This window comes from Sturnira hondurensis, unplaced genomic scaffold (genome assembly GCF_014824575.4).
Source record: "Sturnira hondurensis isolate 20B ecotype Veracruz unplaced genomic scaffold, ASM1482457v3 Scaffold0018493, whole genome shotgun sequence".
In the NCBI taxonomy this organism is placed as follows: domain Eukaryota; kingdom Metazoa; phylum Chordata; class Mammalia; order Chiroptera; family Phyllostomidae; genus Sturnira; species Sturnira hondurensis.
Window position 1 is genome coordinate 1196741 of NW_028091124.1, and position 24125 is coordinate 1220865.

General features: G+C 63.7%; 1 protein-coding gene across 7 annotated transcripts in view; it reads left to right on the forward strand.

Annotated features, from left to right (window-relative positions):
- The window catches only part of HDAC4 (histone deacetylase 4), a 175969-nt gene that overhangs the window by 130093 nt on the left and 21751 nt on the right, over positions 1 to 24125 (forward strand). For 5 of the 7 annotated variants that reach the window (XM_037069313.1, XM_037069316.1, XM_037069315.1 and 2 more), the window contains exons 13-20: positions 3945 to 4196; positions 6563 to 6749; positions 8153 to 8286; positions 11648 to 11768; positions 16586 to 16632; positions 19876 to 19983; positions 21639 to 21694; positions 23153 to 23240. In XM_037069313.1, the coding sequence (XP_036925208.1) occupies positions 3945 to 4196; positions 6563 to 6749; positions 8153 to 8286; positions 11648 to 11768; positions 16586 to 16632; positions 19876 to 19983; positions 21639 to 21694; positions 23153 to 23240 (993 nt within the window). The remainder of the gene's footprint in view (positions 1 to 3944; positions 4197 to 6562; positions 6750 to 8152; positions 8287 to 11647; positions 11769 to 16585; positions 16633 to 19875; positions 19984 to 21638; positions 21695 to 23152; positions 23241 to 24125) is intronic. The other 2 variants (XM_037069317.1, XM_037069319.1) reach the window with 1 other exon arrangement.

A 24125-nucleotide genomic window follows, 5' to 3' on the forward strand; every position in this document is an offset into this window, starting at 1 on the left:
GCACCCGCCCCTTATACCCTGTTTATGTCGCCGTCCGTGGGGGTGTGGCCACCCACCAGGATGGGGTCTGCGTTTCCAGGTGCGCCCAGGCGCCTGCCGTGGCTCCAGCTGACGGGCTGATAAGGTTTCATCAGCGTTGCTTGTTGAGGTGGTAGCTCGTCTTCCTGGAAGCGCTCCGCCCCGGAGCCCAGATCAGCAGGGTCCACAGTCTTGGGTTTCATGGACATCGGGCAGTGGGCCACCTCGAGCAGCTTCCCTCGGGCACAGCGGCTGCACTGCCCCAATGCACGCTGTGTCCTGTGTGACGGTCCTGAGCGTTCACTCCTGAGGGACAGCTGCCTGGAGCAGCCATGCCCGGGCTCCTCTGCCCACCCAGCACTGGGAGACAGGCTCCCACCCACAGGCCCTTCTATCCAGACTGCGCTGAGTGACCAGTGTGGGCAGCCCTGAACACGGCCCTGATGGGACAAGAAAGGGCCTTGCTCACCAAGGGGGTGTGCCATGCCCGCTTCCTCCCCAGTGTCACTGGTACTTGACCTCCTCTCCTTGTGCCCGTGTGGCTCTGCGTTTCACTGGGGCATTACCCGAGCAGGGGTAGGAGACCTGGGAGACAGGGAGCACCTGTGCAGAGGTGGCCTGTCCGGAGCGGAATGAGCCGGAAGCTGGGCAGTCTCCCGGGTGTGTCATGTGACTGGCTGACCTGTTCACACGCCGCCCTCCTGGGTGCTTGGGGGGCAAGCTTGTACCTACCTATCTGGCCCCACCTTCTCTGCTCTGGCGTGTCCCTTGGGCCTGCGACAGTGGCCTTCCTGCCTGGTCAGAGGGCAGCACCCTCATTGACGTCACTGTCTGATGATGTCACTCTCTGAGAGAGCCCAGCCCCCGCCAGTTGCTGTTGCTATAGTTTCCCCGAGGTCCACAGCAGGAGGGAGACCCACGGCTGAGAAAGCCTGCACGGCAGGGAGGGGGGTCCAGGAGCAGGTTCTGCTCCCGGAGCACTTACCGCAGCCCTCCCCGAGGTGTCCGCCTCACAGCGAATGGCTGCACTCTGTGGGTGGTGGGCTCGAGGCTCCAATGCGCCCCGCGCTATGTCCAGGAGTGCCTGGGCCCAGCCTCCACGGTGGTCTGTGCAAGGTGGGCAGCGTGTGCGGAGGCAGGAAGGCGTTTTCACTGCTTAGAAGACGGCACTTGAAGGCCCCTTGGAAACCTCGAGGAGGTGGCTCCGTCTGTGGTGGCTGAGCCCCGCGCAGAGCCCAGGCCTGTGGCACTGGGGCTGGATGCCTCTCCCTGACCCCGCCCTTCCCAGCGTTGAATGTGGAGACTGGGGTGTGATTACAAGCGTGGCCGGCAGTCTTGAAGAAGCAGGGCTGTGGCCCAGAACTCCAGGCAGGCTTTGAGGAAACGTGTGGCTCCAGTACAGTGTTGTTCTCACGGGCTGGTGAACAAGGACACTTGAGGTTCAGAGGCCACAAGGAGACAGCTGACTCGTGTGTCCCATTCGCTGCTGATTCAGTGCTGGTCAGTGCACCCGCCGGCATGTTCGCCTGTCGGCAACGGGTGGGGGTGGTGGAAGAAGAGGAGGAGAGCCCTGGCCCCAGGCCTGCTTGGATGCCTTGTCTCCCGAGGAAGCTGAGAAGGCAGCACAGGACGCCCTGGCCATGTGCCTCCGAGGAAGCAGGCTGCTCCGCGTGCCCCACCCTGCTCCGCCCACCGGCAGAGTTGCTGCAGGGGCTCCCCACCGTCGCCCAGCTCCTCTCTCCCCGCTCCAACGGCCCAGAGCTGCTCCACCCACCCACCTGTGAGAGCCACAGCCCCCCAACCTGGCCGGGCCTGCTGGGACAAAGGGATGGGCGCCCCACTGCTTGCCCCACTGCCCTGGAGGAGAGCACTGGGGGTATCCCTCGCAGCCCATGCCCAGGAGGCTAACTGGTCTGACGGTGAGATTACACATTCAGCTTGAGGACCTGGCACACAGCAGGAAAGATGGAGCCAGGCCCACAGGGGCCACACTGATGGTGGCAGGCGGCCTGCATCCCCAGTGGCACCTCGCCAGGCACCAGAGAGGATGCTTCCCCACCACATCCGGGGGCCTTCAGAAGAGGAACTGGTTGGACATCGTGGACAGGGCACGTTGGACAGCCCTGGACAGGGCACCCGAACACTGTGTATGGTCTGGAACCGAACTGACTGAACCACGGCCTGGAGGCCGTGACCAGCGCTGCCCGGTGGCTGAGAGCGCTGAGTGCGTGGCCGTCGGTGAGGTCCCTATGTGGCTGGTCCTGGGCTCTGTGGGGGAAAGGCTGACGCCGGCTGCACATTCACCAGGTCCGGTCTTACTGCCACCAGGCGACCTCTGCCTCTGTCCCCATGTCCTTCTGGCTGGTGTACGGTGGTGTTCCTAACGATTCCTGAGACTTCCCTGCATCTTTAAGCTAGGGGAAAATGCTGGAGGAAAGCAATGACGGGAGCGGCCTGTCCACTGAGCACATGGCCCTGCGGCCACTATTCCAGCTCCTCGGTGACCACGAGCTCCATTTTCTCACCACCTGCCATCCTCAGGGTGCCCCAGGGACCCCGGCCACTGCCACTACTCAAGACACCTACCCCCCCATCCCACCGGGTCAGGACCGGGCTCTGTCTGCAGATACACTGCCCGCCTCAGAGCTGGGCCTCCCAAGCAGCCTCAGAACGGGTTCTGGGTCCTTCGGGCAGAGGCCCAGCTCCTAGTCACCCACCGCGGGGCCACCTTCACACCACCCCCTTCAAGTGGCTGCAGCCGCCTGCTTGCCCCACACCTGCTCTCACCTGGCGTGCGCTTCCCCTGGCCGTTTCCCCGGAGTGTGGGGGAGGGATAGGGCCTGCCTGCCTCCTCGTGAGCAGCTGACTGAGCCCACGGGTGCCCACTGCCCTCCAGTCCTGCCCCAGGCAGCGTCCCCCAGCCCCCTGGCCCCACCTTCCCCTCCCAGACTCTGGCCTGTTCTCCATGGTTCCCTGTGTCCCTGGGGCCTCCCTGCTCTGTGGACAGGCTCCAGGAGCCTTGCACCACTGCCGTGCCTGAGGTTTCAGCCTCCTGTGGCCACTGGCAGCCCTGGCCTCCTCCCTCCTCCCTCCTCCCACAGCCGCCCTCTGAGGCACGTGGAGCCCAGCCTCCAAGCTGGGGTACTACTCCCCGCCCGTCCCGCCTGGCCAGTGGCACCAGGAGCCAGCCTTGCTGCAGCTGCCACCCCCTGTTCTGGACCCAGCCCCACTGTGGTCTTTCTGCTGTGTCCTGCTGAACCCCAAAGTCACTTCCCAGTGCCCCTGTCCTTAGTCGGACCCTTAGGACCTGTCCAAGGGACGGGCCGGGGCGGGCACCCACTTGGAGAAAACACAGCCTCTCCTGCCTGCAGTCTAGAGGGCACACAGTTCACGGCGCGGGAGCCTTCTGCACCCTGTCCCTGGTCCATGCGCTGAGCACTCAGACTCTCAGCCTCGGGGGTCGGTAGGGGGGTTGGGCTGGGCCTGGTCTGCTGGCCAGGAAGCTGGGGGCGGAGCAGGTGCTGGTGTCTGGCCGGCCCCGTTAACATCAGGTCCTCGGGCTGCTAGGAAGGACTCCAAACAGGGACGTCGGAACAGATGGATGTGGGGGCTGGGGGAGGCAGAGCTTGGTGTCGCTCCTTTGCGCCCAGGCCCAGTGGTGCATTGACACCTGTGACTGTCGTCGTCGTCCTTTTGCGGGGACACAGATTATTCCATAAGTCCAACCCCACACAGGCGTGTCTCCTGCAGGCATGTTGCTACTCAGCACTGTGGACGGCGGCTGGCGCCTGCTGGCCTCAGCTCAGGGTGAGGCCACACCCCAGAGCCATCCACCCCTTTGTGCCTGGGACGCAGACTCAGTAACACGCCTGTGTGGTGACCTCAGTTGCCCTCGGTCACACGGACTCCCCCCACCCCCCTTGCAGATTATCCCCAAGGCCAGCGAGCCAGCCCGGCAGCCCGAAAGCCACCCGGAGGAGACAGAGGAGGAGCTCCGGGAGCACCAGGCCCTCCTGGAGGCGTCCCGCCCAGACCGGCTCTCGAGGGAGGCGCATGAGCTGGCTGGGGTGCAGGTGAAGCAGGAGCCCGTGGAGAGTGACGACGAGGAGGCGGGGCCTGTGCGGGGGGCGGAGTCTGGCCAGCACCCGCCCACGGAGCAGGAGCTGCTCTTCAGACAGGTCAGGAGAGGGGCAGCAGTGGGCGGGCCCTCCTTCCCCATGGGCAGTGCCCTGCGGCCAGTGATGAGTGGGGCCTGAAGGCCTCTTCCTTCCACTCCCATCTTCCCCGGGTGCTGTTTGGGTGGCTTCGGCTCCACGTCCATTTTGCCTTCACTGCATCCAGATGGACTGACTGTCCCATGGGGGCACATACACACCTGCTTTCCAGCCATCGCCACCTAGACCCCTCAGGCTGTTTTACTCTCAGGTCCGGGGTGGGGGCTGGTGATGGAACATGGGTGTGTGGGGTTCGGCATGATCACTAAAGATGGGGCTGGAAGATTAACTTCTTGGTTGATCCGAAAGGTAGGCAGGACCTCTAGGGGTCAAGCGGCAGCAGTGACCCTCTCGAGAAGGGTGCCGCCCAGACACCAGAGCCGGGGAGAGCTCTGGCCACTGACACACTGACCAGACCCCTGAGGGGCTGACGAGCACCTCTCAGGAGCAGTGTGTTAATTTAGACCGAAAAAAACCTGCCAGGTCCACACACCACTCGGTCAGCCGGCCGGTGAGTCGGAAACCTGGTGTGAGAGGCCAAGTGCCACCGTGGAGGTTGCTGACCCCTGCTGAGACGGAGCCGAGGGCACGGAGTTGGGCCTGCATCGGTGGCACTCTGTCCACCTGTGGGGCCCTGCCTGTCCCCGCCTCCTCACTAGACGTGCTGGCTACCTGGCCGTGTGCCACGCAGCTCCGGACAGCCTGGGCGTGTGGCCACTCCCCCACCTCCACTGGTGTGCCTGGAGAGAGGGCCCTTGTGACACACAGGTCGGCCCCTGGGCTCCTCCAGAGGCCTTCAGGGGGGCAGCAGGCCACCCCTCCCTGCCCCTGGCCTTCTCTGCTTTGTGTGCTGCCCAACAGCCCTCGGGGCTCTGCGCCCTCCTCAGTGCGGGGCTGGGAGCCGGGCAGGAAGCTGGCCTCTCACTGTGACCGGTCCAGTGTGGTGTTCGCACATGGGTGTGCGACTGGGACGTGCCCATCGGAGTCACGAGGGCAAGTGTCTCGTAGATGGTGAAGCCATCGCCATTTATGTGAGAAAAGCAGCCTGCCTCACTGTGCTCCAAGCCCGAGATGGTTGTTAGAAACACGTGGTTTGTGCATTCTGTGAAGGCTGACAAGCAAAAGTCTTTGTCAGAGGAATCCAGAATTCGAGGAGCAGTTTGCAGATGTGAACTTGAGACAGTGTATTGGGAGGAGGGCTGGTGGGTGGTAGGGACTGTGGAGCGGGGCGGGGGGGGGGGCGGTGAGTCCCCTGGGGGCCCCCGACCTCCCAGAGGCCTGGACTCTTCCTCCCTGCCCCTCAGCCTGCTGCACACCGCCCCCCCTCCCCCGGCCCCGGGGCCAGCAGACCTTCCGGAGTGGAGACGTGGTGCACCTTCCAGGCGCAGGCGGCAGTGGGTGTGGTGGGAGCTCTGTTCTCCCCAGCCCCTCACCATCCCAGGTGGGGCTGGCCCGGCCTGGCCCCAGGCTCACAGCTGCCCATCCTTCCTCTGGCTCTGCTCCGCCACCCGCAAGACATGCACCCCGGCCCATCCACAACGTCCCATCCACAACGTCCCATCGGGGTCTGTCTCCCTTAGCCCTGGCGGAGTGGCCCCATGCCCCACAGACCCAGCGCTTTGGACCCCCTGGGGCCCTGGCCCGAGCGCCTCTGTGGCCCCTGCTCAGCTGTCCTTCTCACACCTCTTGCTGGCTGGCCCGGCAGTGGGTGGGCAGAGGTGACACGCTGGCCCTGTGGCCTTCCAGGAGGGCCGAGACCTGCTGTCCTTTAGGTTTTAGGTCCCTGTAATATTCGTGCTCTTACAGGAGCTGGCTCCTTAGGTAGAAACGTGACTTTTGCAGAGTTTCTCATGGAAGCCTGTGTTTGATTCAGCCCTTTCTGCACTGGTGATTTTTGCTGAAAGATGTCTCACAGGGGTCCTGGGGTCACCTGTGTGGGTCCCCACGTCCTCAGAGGCGCATCCATGCCCTCCCAGCCCCCTGGCCCAGTTGGCCGGGCCCTGGGCACCAGCAGTCCTTCGCGTCCTGGGAGGAGGGCATGGGCAGCAGGCGCCTGGGACAGGAGCACGGTGGCCGATGAAGGGGTGTTCTCGGTTTCACCCAGCTCAACCCCAAGACAACAGCAAATGACTAGGAGGGCTGCCTGCAGGCTAGGGGCTGCTGGGGCCCCAGGCAGCCATCCCCAGCCCTCCCTGTCTGCCACCGTGCGTGGCATGCGGTGCGTGGGTGGGGGGAGGGGGAGCTAAGGGGCGAGTGGTGTGACGGACTCGATGGCCTTTCGAGGAGGGAGGCTTCTCTGTCTGATACAGCCAAACGGCGTCTCCCCGCAGCAAGCGCTCCTGCTGGAGCAGCAGCGCATCCACCAGCTGAGGAGCTACCAGGCCTCCATGGAGGCCGCTGGCATCCCCGTGTCCTTCGGCAGCCACCGGCCTCTGTCCCGGGCACAGTCCTCCCCAGCATCTGCCACGTTCCCCATGTCCGTGCAGGAGCCCCCCAGCAAACCGAGGTTCACCACAGGTAGTGTGAGTGGGGGCCTGTCCTGGGGGGCGGGATGTCAGCATTGGGCTGCCCAGCAGGGTGGCCTGGTTTTGACCTGGGACTGGGACGTGCACGTCAGGGCCTGCAATGTCCAGAGGGCGGTGTCGGGCCAGACGCAGTGTCCAAGACAGGCCACTTCCAGGCCAGGCCAGTTTCCCACACGGCCCAGCCTCCTTCCTGCTCTGGGTGGGGGAAAGGGATGGATAGATTGGTAAAGCTCCCGCCCCTACCCCCACCCCTGATCCTGGGGGTTCTCCTGGGGGTCCTGCTGGGTGCAGAGGCCCACCTGCCCTTCCCAGACTCCCTGTCCTCCAAGAACGGCCCATCGCCAGGCCAGCCTGTGTGCGCGGGCTGGCAGCTGCCCCATCCTGGTCAGCGGGGCTGGGGAACGTGCCATCTCGCCTCCAGCCCCTCCTGGACTGAGCCCGCCCCCAGGGCCTTGACCATGAGGCCCAGCCAACTCACAGGCATAATCCCTGCACTGCAGTCACATGCGGCATGACCGGTGCCATGGTGCTGCCGCTGTCCACGCTGCCCCCCACATCCCGCCCCCACCGGAGCACATCTTTGGCAGGGGTCTTGGTTTCCGCCCAGAAGGCTGCCCACCCTGAGTCAGGAACCAGGCCTGGATGGGTGGGCCTGGCATCTGACGCTGCCTTGACCCAGGTCCCTCTGCCCAGCTACACTGGGCCTGGGCAGGGGCAGCCAGAGGGTTGTCAGCACCGTTCCCATCTGGTGTTCCTCTTCAGTGTGTGCGGGGAAGAAGTCATGTACAGGCAGGGTGGTGTGAGTCTCCTTGAAACAGTCCTCGTGGGACACCTTGTTTTTTCGCTGTAGTGTTCAAATGTGGCTAAGTTCTCTTTATTGACACTTGGGAGGATAGCATTCACATTCAGAAAAAAACTGAAGTAGCGATTATCCAGAAATAACAGAGTAGTTGCTTCCCAGAAAGACAAGCAGAGACGGCCCGGCCTCCCCAGCGGGCAGTGTGGAGGGCCTGGCCCCCTTCTGGGATGAGTCGGGAGTGCCAGCCAGGCCTGGCCTGGCCTCCACTCGGCCCAGCGGCCTGCCAGGCCCTCGGGCACCAGCACGCTGCACAGAGGGGTGGGCCCTGGCAGGTAGGGGGGGTGTTGGGACCACAGTCTCATTTCTGGAGGTCGCTGCGGCCCCCTGCCACACAGCTCACGGCCCCGAGGTCACACCCCAGCTGTCGTTTCTCTGAGCTACAGTGGAGGGATTCCGGCGCACTTCGGCTGAGGAGCCGTCCCTGCGGTGTGGGGTGTGACGGGAGCCTCGGCAGGAGACGGCAGCTTTCTGGGCTGCTGGTGCACAGCCTGCGGAGGTGGACCCTGGCTCTGACGGACACCCTCGCCCCACCGCAGGCCTGGTGTACGACACGCTGATGCTGAAGCACCAGTGCGTCTGCGGGAACAGCAACAGCCACCCCGAGCACGCCGGCAGGATCCAGAGCATCTGGTCCCGGCTGCAGGAGACGGGCCTCCGAGGCAAATGCGAGGTAGGGCCGGGCCCAGGGCGGCAGGGTGGGGGGCCCCCGGGACCTGCCGGAGTCTGGAGTTGAGTGTGGGCCGGTGAGCAGGTCCGTGACAAGGATGTGCCGTCCTGCCGTCCAGGAGACGCCCGGGGCCCCTTCCTTAAAGCCCAAGGCTTCCCAGTGGCATGGCCTGCCTCCACCCTGCGCTTGCTGGTCCCCCTGCACCCCTCAGTTTTGGTGCACCCCAGCCTGCACGCTGTTCAGCTGTTACCCAGCACATGCTTGCTGAACCCCTGGCCGCCCTCCCCTCCTAGCCACTCTCCAGGAGGTGCCATTCTGAGAAGGTGCTTGCCCAGCACACACGCAGGCCTCGCTCTGGCTCCTGCCCAGGGGCAGGGGTTCCAGCCCCCAGGGAGAGGAGCCCTGTTGCTCTTGCGTCTTCTCTCACTTCCTCCCCTGAAGGTTCCTCCCAGCGTGCGGAGAGGGTCAGGTTTGAGATACCCCTTGGAAGCCAGGCTCTCACGGGGCAGCAGCGAGTGTGGGGAGCAGAGTCAAGGTCTGGTCTGAACGTGGTTCGTGAGCACAGTGCCCCTGCCCCTTCTGAGTGCAGAGAGAGGGTCGGCTGGGCCTCAGTCCCCCCACTTGTGGCTGCAGTGGCCCCCAGCCTGTGAGGACAGGAAGGTCCTGCTCAGTGACAGGAAGGACCCTCTTCCGTCCTCCTAGTGGGGGACAGTGTTTCCACTAAGTGATGGGCTCGTGCTCTGGGCCCTGGTTGTGGCCCTCGGCGGGGGGGGGGTGGTCCCCTTGGTATCCTCGTCTGTGGGCTGGGGCTGGCCGCACCTGCCTCCCAGGGCATTCTAGAATGACAGCTCCCAGCCCCCCAGGGGCCGGCTCAGTGGGACCTGCCGCGTCCCCACACATGCCGGGAAACCCACAACACCAGCGGTGCTCTGCAGAGTGGTCCTGGGAAGCTAGAGGCCCACAGGTGATGACCAACGTCCACGTCCCTGTGCCACAGCAGGGCTGGGCGCATCCCAGAGAGCCAGCGCACCTGGAGTTGCTCTTGAGTCCCCCGCCCCTCCCCCGGAAGCTGAGGAACTAGGAACCTCGGTCCCCCATCTTTACCAGCTTTTTGATGACCCGTGATTTTTGGAGGAGAAAGGGGAGCAGAGAACCCTGTTCTGGAGTGCCCCTGGGGGGACAGTGACCCCTTCACTGGTTTGGAGGGGAGCCCAGGCCCTGCTCCCCGCCCACCAGTGCTCACCACTGGAGGGCAGCGTCGCCCTGGCAGACACACCTGTGACCCTCTGTGCCTCCTCCTGCCACTGCCCTGGCCCTGCTCCTCCACGGGGGCACGTGCAGTTCCATGACCAGCTTCCTGTCTCTCCCCCTTGCCTCCCGGAAGGGTCACTGAGGCCAGAGGCCTCCGCAGTAGTTTCTTAGCCAGAAAAGTCACCCTAGCAAAGTGGGGTGAGACATGAGAACACGGGAAAGTCAGGTTCCTCACCTGCCTTCGCCTTCTTTGGCACTGGGGGGGCACCAACCCATCCGGGCTGATGGCTGCAGGGAGTGCCTAGACCTGCCAGACTCGGGTGCTAAGGAAGAGAGGTCCCTGTGAGCCGGGGGGTCAGAGCCGAGTTAGCAGGGTGGGTGGGAGGGGGCTGGGCTGGAATGTGTGGCCCCCACACAACATTCGGTCAGGGGCCCGGGTGGGTGCACCCTTGACAGATGTGCGGCACTCACGCAGCCCAAAGGGCCACAGTGACCTTGTCCCCACCTCTCTCCCTGGCTCCCAGTGTGGTCTCCCGGACAGCAGAGCATGGGGCCCCGCACAGCACACAGCTGTAGGAGCTGGCTCCTGACTGCTGTGAGAGGGGCTGCTCCGGCTCCCAGGTGCCCCTCGCTGTCCCAGGTGGACAGCTGTGGGGGTGTTCATGGGGTGGGCTCCTATCACATCAGGCTCAGCACAGAATGGTGCCACACGGACTGGGTGCATCTGTCCTGGGAGCTCGTTCCTGAGAGGTTGGGCCAGTTTCCAACCCGCTGGGCTGCCCGTGACTCGGGTGTGCTGACTCGCTTGGTAGCCTGCGCTCCTTCGAAACCCCCCTCCCGCGCGTGGTAGACATCGGGTGCCAGCCAGGATGGCCGGCGGTCAGACTGACCTTCCTGTCCAGGGAGCAGCCGCCCTTTACCTGACCCCCTGTCCTGGCTCACATCCTGGAACCCTGGGGCACTTGCCCAGAAGAACAAGGGACTAACCCCACCCCAGTCTCCCCAAGACCATGAGCTATTTCTTTTAAACACCCCACTCCTGCCCCCCCACCCCACGGCTGCAGTGGGCCCAGACTCAGCCCACCTGTAAGCGTGGCAACAAATAAAGGAACTTGGATCCGATCATCCGGCTCCTCCCATCTCTGTCTCTCGCGTTTCTGACAGCTCCCCACCGCCCCGCCGAGGTGGGGCAGCCAACCCAAGGCCACGGGAAGCTTGCAACCTGCTCCCTCTGCCACAGCAGGGCCTCTGGGGTGGCGGCCCCCAGCCCCTGTCCTCAGAGGGTGCGGGGGTGAGAGCCGCTGCTGGCCTCACGTGTCACCTGGGCACCCAGGGTCCTGCTGCTGCCCCTTGGAGGGCCCAGCCGCTCTGGTGCGCACTGGTGGCCTCAGGCACCTCCTCAAGCTCCTCCTGCTGGGAGGTGCGGGGGTGGAGTCAACTAAAGAATAGTAACGTTTATGCTGATTTCTGGGGGGAGTCAGGAAGCAGCCCAGGAATCTTGATTTGAGAAATTTTTAAACCAAAGAAAGATCCTGGCAGACGAGCTCTGAGGCTGACCTCGGGCTTCACTGGTCTCATGGGAAGGTCACTTCCCAGTATAGCGGCATTCAGGGTCCTGGTCCCAGCTCCCCTCAGTGGGACAGGGGAGGCAGCCCCCACCCAACAGCAGGGCCCAGACCAGTGGGGTCATTGTGTGACCGTGAAGGTCGGAGCACTGAAGGCTGGAGTTACCTGCTCAGACGTGTTTCAAAGTCACCATCCAAGTGTGAACTCTCTAAAACAGCCTACCTTTTGGTGTCTCTGCACCACACGGGAAGAAGAGCTGTCTTGGGCCACACGTTAAATGCACTGTGACACGTCATCACAAAACACTCGTGTTTCAAGTAAATCCACGATTCTGTGTTGGGTTGCAGGTTGGATGTCCTGTGTATTTTGACACGTTATTAAAACGGGTGTTGGGTGGTGTTTGCTTCTTGTTTTGCAGTCACCTTGTAGTGTTTGGCTCATGCGTGTGCACAGCCCAGTTTTGGGCGGGGCGGGGGGGAGTGTCTCCCCTGAACCCAAGCCTATGCCTTGGGAGATGCGAGCGGCCTTTTGCATTGTGTCCCCACAGAGCATCCGCGGACGGAAGGCCACCCTGGAGGAGCTGCAGACTGTGCACTCGGAGGCACACGCCCTGCTCTATGGCACCAACCCCCTCAACAGGCAGAAATTGGACAGTAAGAAGCGTCTAGGTACTCGGAGGCCTTCTGACCTTTCCCGCCTGCGGCGGTTTCCAGCCCTGTGCTCCTGCAAAGCAGCTTCGCTTAGAGTCCAGGGGCAGCCCCACCACTGTGCACGGCCCCTCAGGCTGTGGTTGCAACTATGAGTGTCGCCGGCCAGGCTCTGCCTGGGTGGCCAGGCAGGGGCCCCTCTCTGCAGGCCACACAGGTTTTCAGGAAGCGATGGGGCAGCCGGCGCGCTGGTGTCCTGCACGTGTCTGTGTGCTGGGCAGGTGATGGTGTGGGAACCACTGGTCTCGCAGAACTGGACACAGCAGAGGGTAAACGCTCCAGCTCCCCACCCACCGTCTGCCCTGCCTGCAGTCTGAGCTGCCCCTAAGTGCTCGGGGGGGAGGCGAGAGGTAGCCTGGAGCATGGGCACTGCAGGCTGGGCATCCCCAGCCTCCCCCAGGGCCAAGGACTTGGGCTCTGGCTCACAGCCTCAAGTGTCAGGGGTCAAGAAACCAGGACTGAAGGAAGGCACTTTCTGACTGACGGGCATGCCCTGCCTGGGGGGTGGTGAGGGTTCCCCTAGGGAATTTCAACAGGGGCTCCTGGGTGCAGACCGCACCCCGTCAGGACCCTTCTGGAAGTTACACTCTGGCCTCCTATCTGCCTTGAACGGGGATAGTCACCAACTGTGGGTTCCCGTCTCCCAGAGAGGCCCCCACTGGCTTGTTCCTGGCGTGGAGGGCCTGGGAGTTACAGACATGGTCACGGGCAGGGAGGGAGTGGCAGCAGGGCACTTTCCACGTGTTTCTGTGGCAGATGTGGGGACAGTGGGCTCTTCCTGCGCTGTGTCAGCTGTGTGTGGCATGGGGATCCACTGCAGCCGGCCCAAGTCCCTGTCTTGCTCATTCGTACGCTCACTCCCCGGCTCAGGGAGCCTGTCTCTGGGCCTCCAGCTGGGCTAAGGGGCTGTGCCCTCAGCGAAGGTGGAGCGGGGAGGGTGGTGAACATACTGCTGTCCCCCAGAGCCCTAGAGTAACAGGGCTTTCAAGAGACTTCTCAGTCCTCGCCCCTGGGGAGACGACAAAGGAGCCAGCAGCCAGACAGCATCGAGGCTGGAGAGCAGGTGGACAGTGTGCTGGGCAGCAGGTGTCAGGAGACTGACTTCTGAGCCAGCTCTGGGGATGGAGACCATGACTTGCCCAGCCCAGGATGGCGGCTGCAGAGACCCTGGACCTGGGGCAAGGGTGGGGTGCTGTGACGAGGACCGGGGGAGGGGTCAGGGAGGCGGTGGCCCTGCCCTCTGCACCTCCCACAGCCCTGGACAGAGTGGCGCAGGTTCCCTGGGCTGGGGTGGTGTCAGGCACAGCAGGGCTCCTGCTGGGCTCTCAGCACGCTGACGCTCCCCCAGCAGCCACAGGAGGCCCCTCTTCAGGGACTGAGGAGCGCAGAGGACGCCGACATGGGGGCCCCCTGACAAACAGCCCCCGGGTACCCCTGTAGTGGAGCTCAGGTTGTAAGCTTGCCTGGATCTTCGAGGGGCTTGTTAGTCGCAGGCGGAAGACCAAGGATGATCCTCCCTGGGACAGTGCCTGGCAGGAAGACAGGGCCTGGAACCGAGCATCCCCGGTGGCGGGCCTGGGGGATGGGGGGCTGTCATTGCTGCCCGGAGGAGGAGCCGCTGCGCCCAGGCCACCACGCAAACAGGTGTGGTTGGAAAGGCTGGGTTCAGGCCGTGCAGGGAGAAACATGACAGCCATCGTCACAGAAATGGAGACCCTGGGTCTGGAGGACCAGGGGAGTCGGTCCCAGAGCAGAGCAAAGTGACCACAGGCGGACGGGCGGGGGCGGGGCTTCAGGCCCGGGGCCTGGACAGCAGGCACCCCGCAGGGAGCCGAGGGGAGCAGGGGTCTGACCTCTGGGCAGTGAGGGCCTCCACCTGGCCTGCTGGGCATGGGCATCCTGCCTGGAATCCACACAGGGCCTCACCGCCTCTGAGCAAGGACTTTTCCGCCTGGCACTTCCGCGCGGGCGACTGTCTCACGGCTTCTCGCGACTTCTCCCGTCTAATCGCGAGGCTGCTGAGGACGTCGCCTGCCCGTGCGGAGACAGCGTCTGGAGCACCGCCCTGGGCTCGAGCGGGTGCTGTGTACCCAGCGGTCTTGGGAGCTGCGGGGCCAAGGTCGGGCCTCCCCTTGGCTCATTGACGGCCGCCCTTTCCCTGGGGCTTCGTGGGGTCCGTCCTCATGACCTGTCGCCTCCCCAAGGACCTCCTGATACTCTTCCTTTGGGGGTTAGGACTCCAGCTTGTCAACTTGGGGCACGTTAGAAGTATGCGAGAAATGGAGGCGGGAGGAACCTGGTGATAGACCCACGTGCCTGCATTCGATGCTGCTCTCGTGGCGGACCCAGTCGGCCAACAGCAGCGGCAAAGGGAGGCGGGCGTGGGGTTTGTGAGGGGAGGGGTTGGTCTCGTTCTTAGGGTGGAATTCGAGCCAGGGCAGTGGGTCAGGTAAAGGGCAGGCTGCTCCCAGGTGCAGGAGGGTCAGTACGACCTCAGCCATCGTGGCTGGCAACAGGTGTCCCTTGTCGCGGTCTGGGGAAAGTTTCTATTAGGCCCCAGACTACAGAGTGAATTGGGACAGAGTCATAAGGCAGTACAGCAGGTTGGAAACTGGCCTGACCCTTTTAGGGGACATGCAAGTCTTCTGGCCGTAGCAGTCCAGAGACTAGGCCCCACAGGACAGCCAAGCAGGTTCTGGAGGCGCCGTGAGGTAAGAGCCCACCTGGCGAGCCTCTCTACCAGGAAGTCAGTGCTTCTGGACCTTCTTGTGGCCAGAACCAGGGTGCTCGGGACCAGCCAAGTCCCTGTGACTTCCTCTCATCCTGGCCGCGTGGCTCCTCTCCCGCACCCCAGAGCTGTGTTGGCTGGGGGCTGGCTGGGGCTGATGGCACTCCCCAGGTCTTCCGCCCAGAAGTGCAGCTGGGTCCTGAGGACAAGAGCAGGTGGGCTGAGGACAATACAGCTGCTCGCGCTGCTGGCCCCGCCTGGGCCCCATCCACAGCTCTGCTCCCCAAGACACGCTGGGGAGACCCAACGGCAGTGTGCGACCAGACGCCCTTGACGTCCTGGTCTGTGGGCTGCCCCTCGTGGGGTTCTCTTGTCCCTGAGCTGTCCTTGCTCCTCAGCTCGTGGTTCAAAGCCTGGCCGCTGTGGTTCCTGGTACGGCCCAGGAGTCAGGGCTGTGAGGACAGCGCAGGGACTGCTCCTGTGGGGAAAGGGCGAGGGGCACTCTGTGTGCCCTGCCGTGGGATTGATCCCTCTGCTTGCCTCCGAAAGGCAACTCTGTCTCTGAGCTGGGGGGCATTTAGTGTTCCCATCCTCTCCCCCAGAGAGGGGCTTAGACAGGAGGCAGGAGTCTGTGCCAGGATGGGGGACCAGGGTTCTGGTGGACATGGAACATGCAGAGGACCTGGAGGCCAGAGCAGGGAGCAGAGGGTGCAGGGTGTGTCCAGAGACGAGACAGCGCCTGCTGGGGGCCCAGAGAAAAGGCTTCTGGACTCGAGCCAGGCAGGGCCTTGGAAGGAGACTTTAGGGACCAGGGCGGCAGGCAGTAGGGAAACGGCCTTAGCAGGAGGAGCTAAGTGAGGAGGCCATGTGTGGAAGACGGCCACACAGGGTGACAGGCGGCACCCCACCCGGGAGTCCCCAGGATCCTCCAGGAAGTGCTGCAGCTTCCGTGTGGGGCCCGCTGCCCAGAGTATTCTCGCACAGGGCACCAGGGGTGGCTCTGCAGGCCCAGGGCAGCGTCACGTGTGTCACATGCGAATCTGTGATACAAATCACGGCTTTTTCTTTTCTGCTGGAGTTGGTTCTTTTAAAGTCTGTTCATGTGGCTCTGAGGGCACCAGGTCAGTTTTTCCTTCTCTCCACTCAGGATGAAAATGGTTTTAGATTTCATAGGGTTGGCCGAACCAGGACATACCATTGCCCTCAGTCTGAGTGCCCCAGATTCGTCACGGTGATTCTCTCACGTAGTGCCCCTCGTTAGGTGTTTAAACACTGCCGTGTACTTCCTGAGAAACCCGCAGATTTCTCAGCCCTGTGTAGCTCATGAATGGGGATGCATGGCCTGGCTGTTCGGGGGACGCTGCAGACACTTGGGGCGGGGGTGCTGCTCGGTCGTCACCCCCCTAGTGCCCCTGGACGTCAGAGGGTCATCTTCTGATGGCGACGACCTGGAAGGGAAGGAGAGGCTTGCGCCTTCAGCCTGGGCCTGGCGGGGCCTCCCAGACTGCCAGCTTCGTGCGCCCTCCAAGCGAACAGGACACGTTTGTCAGTGTGGTGGCCCATCTCTGCTCTCATCCCAGAGAGAGCTCTCGTGTCCAAAAGGCCCTTGTCTTCTGGCCCCGTCCCCCTTTTTACAGCCCGTGGGCTGCTGGGGCCCTCAGACTTGCACCGGCCTTAGAGCCAGCAGTGAGGCCCACTGTGGTGCTGGGTCAGGTTGGGTGGCAGCGAGGCCTGCTGGGACGCTCGGACGCAGCCGTCAGGAGTGTGGGCTGTTCCGTGCAAGGTGCATCTGCTGGGGCTGGAAGCAGAGCTGCTGTGGGGTCTCCCCTGCCTTGTGGAGGGGGCAGGGCAAGCCCAGGGCCCACTGCCCACCCGGCACTGTCCTTCCTGCAGGCCCACGGGGGTGCAGTTGTACCTTCAGAACCAGTCTGCCCCCCCGAGGCTGATGGGCGGCGCGTATCCGTGGTGCCAGAGCATTCCCAGAGCCCGCGCCGGGCTCAGGGCGCCTGTGACCTTGGCCCTCTGACACTGGCTCTTCTTCTCCTGGCAGGCTCGCTGACGTCCATGTTCGTCAGGCTGCCCTGTGGTGGCGTTGGGGTGAGTATTTCTTTAATGTATAAATAATGTCCTGTTTGTTCTTGGGGTCCCAGTGGTCACAAAAGCCGCCGCCTTGCTCTCCGCAGAGTGGATAATGGCTGCCAGGTGTTTTCCATAAAGGGGCTGCTGGTGGGGCTCCCCCCTCCCCCACTCACACGTGTGGCTTCAAAGGCCTGGTGAGCCTGGAAGCGTTTGATGGCTGGACTCCGGCACCTTCCTCGGGGAGGGTCGTCTGGCACCCTGGCTGCCTTAGGAAATGGGGTCGGGTGTGCAGGCGGGTCTTGTCGAGGCAGGCCGAGGTCTGCACGTCCCGCCTCGGGTGGTGAAGACATCACTTGGTGGCCAGTGTGGGTCCTGCCCAATTTCCCCCCAGCTCCAAGCCCCGTGAAGCTCGGGGTACGGAAACCTGGTGTTAGGGGCCGTGTTAGGCGGGCGCATCTGGCGTCTGGGCAGTGTCAGGACTTTACCAGCGGGGAGTGTCAGCCACCCCCAGGGCAGGGGGCCGTCTCCCAGCCAGAGCCTCTCGTTTGTGGTGAAGAGTTCCCGGTTCACCAGGCTGGGACGAGGGGCAGGGCTGCAGTCTGAAGAGGGGGCCGGGAAGTGACCACGTGGACAACAAAGCCATGGGGCCCGACGCACAGTGCAGGGTGTGCGTGTGATTAAAGATCGCAGGGTGAAGCCCAGGGTCTGGATTCTGTTATGGAAATGGAGCAAAATTGTCTTCTTCCTGAGTCTTTATAAAAATCGCTGCTTTGAAAATTATCCCGTCAGAAGGGGGATCAGCAGCATTTACTCATCCACCACCAAGCCCTCTGGAGCTGGTTCGTTCTGAATTGTAAGTAGGCTGCGATCTCTTAGTTCAGGGCAAATTTTTGGCCAGACTTGAAAAAGCTCCGACTCGCGCAGCCCTGCAGCCAGCGCTGGGCACAGCAGGACTTACAATTTGCAAAGGAGAGCTGAGTGGGACCTTGGGCCGGAGCCCTCCCCAGCGTGAGTGCAGAGCCGGCCACTGGCTGAGCAGCGCCCACCCTGTTGCGCCCGGGCACCACGCAGCCGGAGCACCCAGCACGCCCGTGGGAAACGCCCACGGCCAGGGCGCCTGTCGGGGTGACCAGCTGGAAGTGTGTGCCACAGGCCATCTTTCTCCCTTGCTCCCGTGCTGCGGGGGCAGCCACAGCTCACCAGGGCCTCAACATCTTTTAGCCCCGGGGACCAGCCCGGGAACACCTGTGCAGGTGACAAAGGCAGCGAAGCAGTGAGAAGAGGCCGCTCTGCCCCTCCTGACACTCGGAGTGAACTCTCAGCTGTACGGCTTGTCCCTCCCGGACAGAGAGAGAAGCTGAGCTGGCTGCCCTGTTTTGAAACTGAAGCGAAAGAAGCCGTTTCGCTCAGCTCCGCACTGCCACAGGCTTCCCGTTTAGGGAGGACTTGGAGTCCTTGCTTGGCCAGCCCTGGGTGTCCTGGCTCCCAGCAAGCTGCCCGTCTGTCCCCTCAGTCCATGCCTTTGTTCACTGTGGGACGGCGTGCCCTGGGCCCTGCCCTGCCTCAGTAACCACACAGCCACCCCGCCCTGAGCCGGGCCGCCCGCCCATGGGCCCTGTGTCTGAGCTGCGCCCCTCCCAGAACCTTGTGCTCTGGGACTCAGGCTGGGCTCCGCCCTCCTAGGCTGGCCCATGGGGCTGGCGACCCGCTGCTGGAGCCCAGCCTGAAGCAGTGGGAGGTCTCGGGTTCCCTGGGACCCCCTCCGGGGCAGGCTCTGTCCCTGGCTCTGGGCAGGGTATTACGGGACCCTGGCTGGGTACGCAGGGAGAGGGCACAAAGACCTTCTGAGCACGTAGTGTGCTGGTCCGTATTCTCTCCCTGCACTGGTCCCTGGGCCCTAAAGCCCAAGTCTTTGACCAAGGAAGAGGAGCCATCTGGGTGGTTTTGCCCAAATGGCTGCCAGTCCCCAGAGAGGCAGCCTCAGGCTGGCCCAGCCGTGGCCTTGGTGGTTGCCCCACCAGCTCTCTGGGGCCTTCCCTCATTGTACTGCAGGGGCCCTGTGGCGAGCGGGTGCAGGGCACCCGTGTCTGAACAGCCCGTGGGGAACAGCAGAGCGGCATTGCCTGGGGTGGAAGCCGGTCTGTGGGAGTTGAACATCAAAGCCGTGGAGGGTCGTCAGAGTACAGGGCTTTCCTTCGACATTTGGAAACCATTTAAAGAACATAGAGGCTCAGTCTTTGAAAAGAGTGACCCTCCCGGTGTAACACCGTCCCACGACGGCTCCAGCCCCGAGTCGGTGTGCTTCCGACCGTCTGGCTGTGAAGGCGAAGCACCATGGCTGCAGTGCAGCCCGTCCGCCCCACAGGATGGCCAGCGTCTTTGTCGGGTGGGCAGGGCCAGTGCACCTGGACACGCCTGCCAGGTGAGGGCAGAGTGCCGCCAGCACACACTGCCCGCAGCTGCCGTGGCCTGTGTCTCTGGAGTCCCAAAGAGGAGGCGAATCTGGGAAGGAGGCCCGCGGGCAGGCTGGGCAAACGCTCCGCTGAAGGCAGGCAGCCGTCCCACTGCACAGCCTCCCCGAACCTCCGCTGGGCCACTCCCTCCCCTGCGGTGGGTGCGGCCCCAGGCTCCTGCCGACCACCCACCTGCGCCCTCCCGCAAGGAGGGCTCTTCCCAGAACCAGTCCCCGAAGTCTGTCTGCTCTCTCCCCCACACTGGTAACCAGGGCTTTACAACCCCTGATGTGCCTCAGAAACCCCCACAGGAGGAGAAGTTGCCAGGCCTGCGCCTGCCACCCAGAGCTGCCTGGGCAGAGGGTGGCGCGCAGGCCCCCTGGATGGCCCCAGAGCGCCGCCCCCCACCCCACTCCTGTGAAGCTTTCCAAGTATTTGCTCCTGATTAAATTCAGCACTAAATGGGACCACAACTGGAGAGACCCAGTTCTGTTGCTTGTCTTTGTGGGTTAGTTTAACTTGACTGTGTCTGGAGTAAAAGGGGGCTAACCAGGTGGCCCCGGCGCCACCGCACTCAGCTCCAGGTGTGCCCGAGCAGCTGAGAAGAGAAACGGCACTCAGGGCAGCACCCGGGCGCACTCTCTCCAGTGCGTCCACCTCTCCGCTCCTACCCAGTGGGCTTTGGCACGTCTTCAAGGACGAGGGAGGCACGTTTGGAATTGGTGCAGAGGAGGCAGGTGTCCCTCGGTCGGGGTTGCAGAGGCCACGCCCCCAGCCAAGCGCTCACCACTGAGTGTTGTCTCCACAGGTGGACAGCGACACCATATGGAACGAGGTGCACTCGTCGGGGGCGGCCCGCCTGGCCGTGGGCTGTGTGGTGGAGCTGGTCTTCAAGGTGGCCACGGGGGAGCTGAAGGTCAGTGAGGAGGCTGCAGAGATGGGCTCCCACAAAGAAGCCTGCTTGGGTGTTTCGGGTGGGGCTGGAGAGGGGACAGCCACCGAGACACCCTTGAGGCAGCCATGTGACTGGGGGGACAGCTCCCACCCAGGCGTACAGAGGGCCCTGTTCCGTCAGGCACTGCTGTGTCAAAGGAGCCGTTCCCACGCTGCGGGACTGCCTGCTGTCCGCAGAGGTCCGGGTCCGTGGGGCTGTCTGCAGGCGGGGGCAGGGGGCAGCGGTCGTTGCGGTGGTCCCAAGGACTCTGGTGTGAGAGTCGGGTCCTCAGCGGGGGCTGCACTGGGGCGAGGACTCAGACACTGAAAGGTATTTATGAATTGCAGAGTGACGCCCCATCTGGCTCAGTAGGTCAGGTGGGCTCTCCTGGCTGCTCGGGCGTGCTCCCCGGGGGCGTGCTCCCCGGGGTGTCCATGAGGAAAGCCCGCCCCCAGGCAGGCACAGCGTTGGGGGAAAGGGCAGGGCCTTGAGTGGGCCCTTGAGGGAGGCGTGGCCCCAAAGACCATCGGTGAACTTTGATTCTCTCAGGAGGACCCGCCAGCCTGTCTCACGTTGACTGGACCCCCCTATCCACACATGACTTACAGAACGCTGGCCACTGGGGAATGTGGGCTCGGGGCGTGGCGTAGGTCTCCCTGTCTCGACATGCCCGGCAGTTACACACACTCCACAGGGCCGTCCCCGGAGCCCACACAGTGTCCCCCACGTCTCGTCCTCACCTGAGAGCCTATGTGCTGGGTTCCCTCTGTTTGTGGGGACACCCAGCTCCCCACACACAGGCACCCAGTTTCCTGGAGGTTCTCTGGGGGTGTCGCCAAGGGCTGCTGGCCCCGCCCCACTCTATCACACGTCGTGAACGTGTGGCGAGAGTCCCGCTGCACGTCAGTGCATTTCTGGGCCACGGCCCAGCTCCTGCTGTAACACTGCCAAGGGACCCAGGGCCCACAGCCCGAGTGCCACTGCACAGTCTGGGCACAGGTGGGCAGGGCTGTGCCTGTGAGTGGGCCCGGGGCATGTCCTCGCCCAGACAGGGGCTGCTGCAGGCCTTGCCCAGCGCTCCCCTCGGTGGCACAGGGCGCACGTTCTGGACGTGTCCCTGTGACATAGGGGCCACAGGGCGTCCCTCCCCAAGTGGGGGGCAGGTGCTGCTCTCCCCAGCCTTGGAGGCGCTCCTTGCCGGAGGGGGCAGGCCATCTGGTTGCCTCGCTGCCTGCTCCCTGTGCGCTGAGCCGCAGTTCATGTTAAGGCCAGACTGGGGTGTGACATCTGCCCCAGCCCAAGCCCCTCCTGTTTCCTCTGTACCCGTGGTCCCCTGTCGGGTTGCTCCCTGGGGAGACTGTGTTGATCCCGTGGCACCGAGGCTCCCCTCAGCGCCCCCAGAGCAGACATTGAGGGTCAGGAGCGTCCCCCTCTTAGCAGTACGATCACCAGTGGGCTTCAGGAAGCAGGGCCGCCATCTTAGCTGCACCCACAGACAGCCCTTGGTGCTGGCCCGGGTCTGGCCTGGGGCACAGCGTGAAGTCACGTCCTCACGTGTCCCCTAAGCCTGCGTGAAAGTGTCCTCACTGACACGGACCTCTCTCTTGTCCCCCCTCCCTGCCTGTGGTCACGTGCAGAACGGCTTTGCGGTGGTCCGCCCGCCAGGACATCACGCAGAGGAGAGCACGCCCATGTGAGTAGCGGGGCGGCCGGGGCCGGGCTCTGACACCCTCGGCACCAGGAAGGGGGGTGCCGGTGCCCTGTGATGTAGTGGGAGCCCCTCAGGGTCGGGAGCCGACTGGCTGGTGGGCGGGGGTGCAGAGGAGAGCTAGAGAGAGGCAGGGAAGGAGGGCCCGCAGGCCCAGCCATGTCCACTGGCTGTCAGGTCCAGTCATTGGGTCTGTTAGGAGAGCCTGCGGGAGGGAGCTGAGCCTACTGGACATCGTCACCATGCAGTCTCAATCCCGCCCTCAGCTGCTTTTCGAGGGTGGCCTCTTGGGGGCCTGCCCATGGTCTGGGGGTCATGAGGCTGAGCCCTAGCGCCTCAGCCACACAGCCCGCTGCCCGGCCCCCATGCCGGGATCTGGCCCTGTGGCCTTGTGTACACACGTCAGAGGTGGAGGCCCCTGGTCTGCCCTGTCTGTGGACAGCCGGTGGCCAGTGCGTACTGCACTGGCCCAGGAGGCCCCCCCAGTGGACACGACAGGCTCCCCAGGCTGGGAGGCAGGCCACCTCGTGCTGCCAGGGAGAGGTAAGAGGAGGTGACGCTGGGGCTGTGCCAGGAGGATCGGGTGGCTTATCACCGGGCAGAGCAGGGAGTGCGCACGCGTCTGCCCGGCGGAGCCCAGACGTGCAGAGGAGCCACAAGACACCAGCATGGCACAGGCCAAACCCGGGGGCAGAGCCAAACTGGAGTCCCGAAGGAGTTGCAGGAGGATGGGGTGCTCATCGCTACCAGGGGTGGGCTCGGGGTGCAGTCACCCCCGGGCCCAGAACACTCGTCCACTCCAGTGGGGGGCAGGGCCAAGTGCGGCGGCTCTGAAGTGGCTTTCCTCTCTGGGGTCGTAGTCGTCACATGTCCTGAGCAGCGAAGGCAGAGGCCGGCTGTGCTCTGGGGGGAGGGTTCTCGGTGGCGCGCCTCCACCGGGGCTGGGCTGGGCTCCCAGAAGCAAGACACCAGCCCGCTCAGCTCTGTGGGAGTCCGGGTGAAGGGCAGTCCAGACTGGGAAGAGTTTGCTTTTGATGTGATCACTTTCTCAGATTTTCTGCTCTCCTGAGTGAGACTGGAGTCGCAGGTAGTCACTGGGGGTGACTGGGTGTCATTGTCCCTGTCCTAGTGCGTGGGAAGGTGGGCAAGACCAGGTGCAGTAGGTCGTGTCTGTGTTCTGCGGTCCATGGTGTCTCTTGAGAGGCCAGTGAGGAGGAGGTGTGGGTGCAGAGAGAAGTAAATGGGTCTCCTTACTGGGGCTGGGCCGTCTGCACGCCGGAGACCGTGTGTCTGTCGTAAGCATCACCTGAGGTTTACCGGCTGCTATTCAGAAGCTCTACATTCCCCAGACCCTCTCAGACTCGCGTGGATTCCGGGGGGCTCAGCTGGAAGGTGTGTGAAAACCGATCCAAACCGTGGTTTTCCTCCAATTCTCACCTGCAGGGGCTTCTGCTACTTCAACTCCGTGGCCATCGCAGCCAAGCTTCTGCAGCAGAGGCTGAACGTGAGCAAGACTCTCATCGTTGACTGGGTGAGGGCCGCCGCTCCCCAGGGCGGGGCTGGGGTGCACAGAGTCCCGTGTGGAAGGGGAGGCAGGCTTCTTGGGCTCCTTCTGCCCTGAGGTTTGGGGACCTTCGCTTCTGGAAATGGCATCAAGGACACGGGAAATAGAAGCCCAGTGCGTGGCAGGTCTGTTTCACAGCAGCTCCTGCCTGGGGTCAGCTCCCGACGTGTCTAGAAATGCACCCGCAGCCGAAGGCGACTGTTGGCAAAGCCTCGCTGGGAGGCAGGGTCTGGAGGAGGCCGTGCAGCCAGAACCACGTCCCCCGCCCCCCACCCCCCGCCATCTGAGCGTGCAGCCGCACCCTCCTCAGCCCAGTGCGCCGCTGCGCTGGGGCTCACTCCTGCACACTTGCCCTCCCGGGCCCCGTGCGGGACACACAGTGTGCGCCACTCTCAGCGCCTGCCCCGTGTGTCTGGAGGGGGGCTGCTCCTCCCAGCCCTGCCGCCCCCAGGGCCGCCCTTGCGCTCCCCATTGTTACGCTGCAGGTGGTTGGCAGGGCCGGCTTTCATTTGACGCTCCTTTTTTATCGAGAGAGATGAAGTAAGGAGTATTCTCTTTGATATTTATGATAACTTTGCAATTTTTCAAGAAAAACATTAGGTATACCAGGTGGGAGTAGCATTTGTAACACAGAGTACTTGTTGGTATAGAAAAGAAAAACCAGAAATACAACGCAGAGCACCCACCAAGCCCCCAGGTGTGGGTGCTGGTCACAGGGCCACCTTGGCGGCCCTCAGGTGGCCAAGGCGGCTGGACTTGGGGAGCACCCACACCCAGAGCAGGTCGCCCGCTGCCCTGTGTCCCTGAGCCCTTCATGGCTCCGAAGGAATAATGAGAGATGCCGCGGGTGTG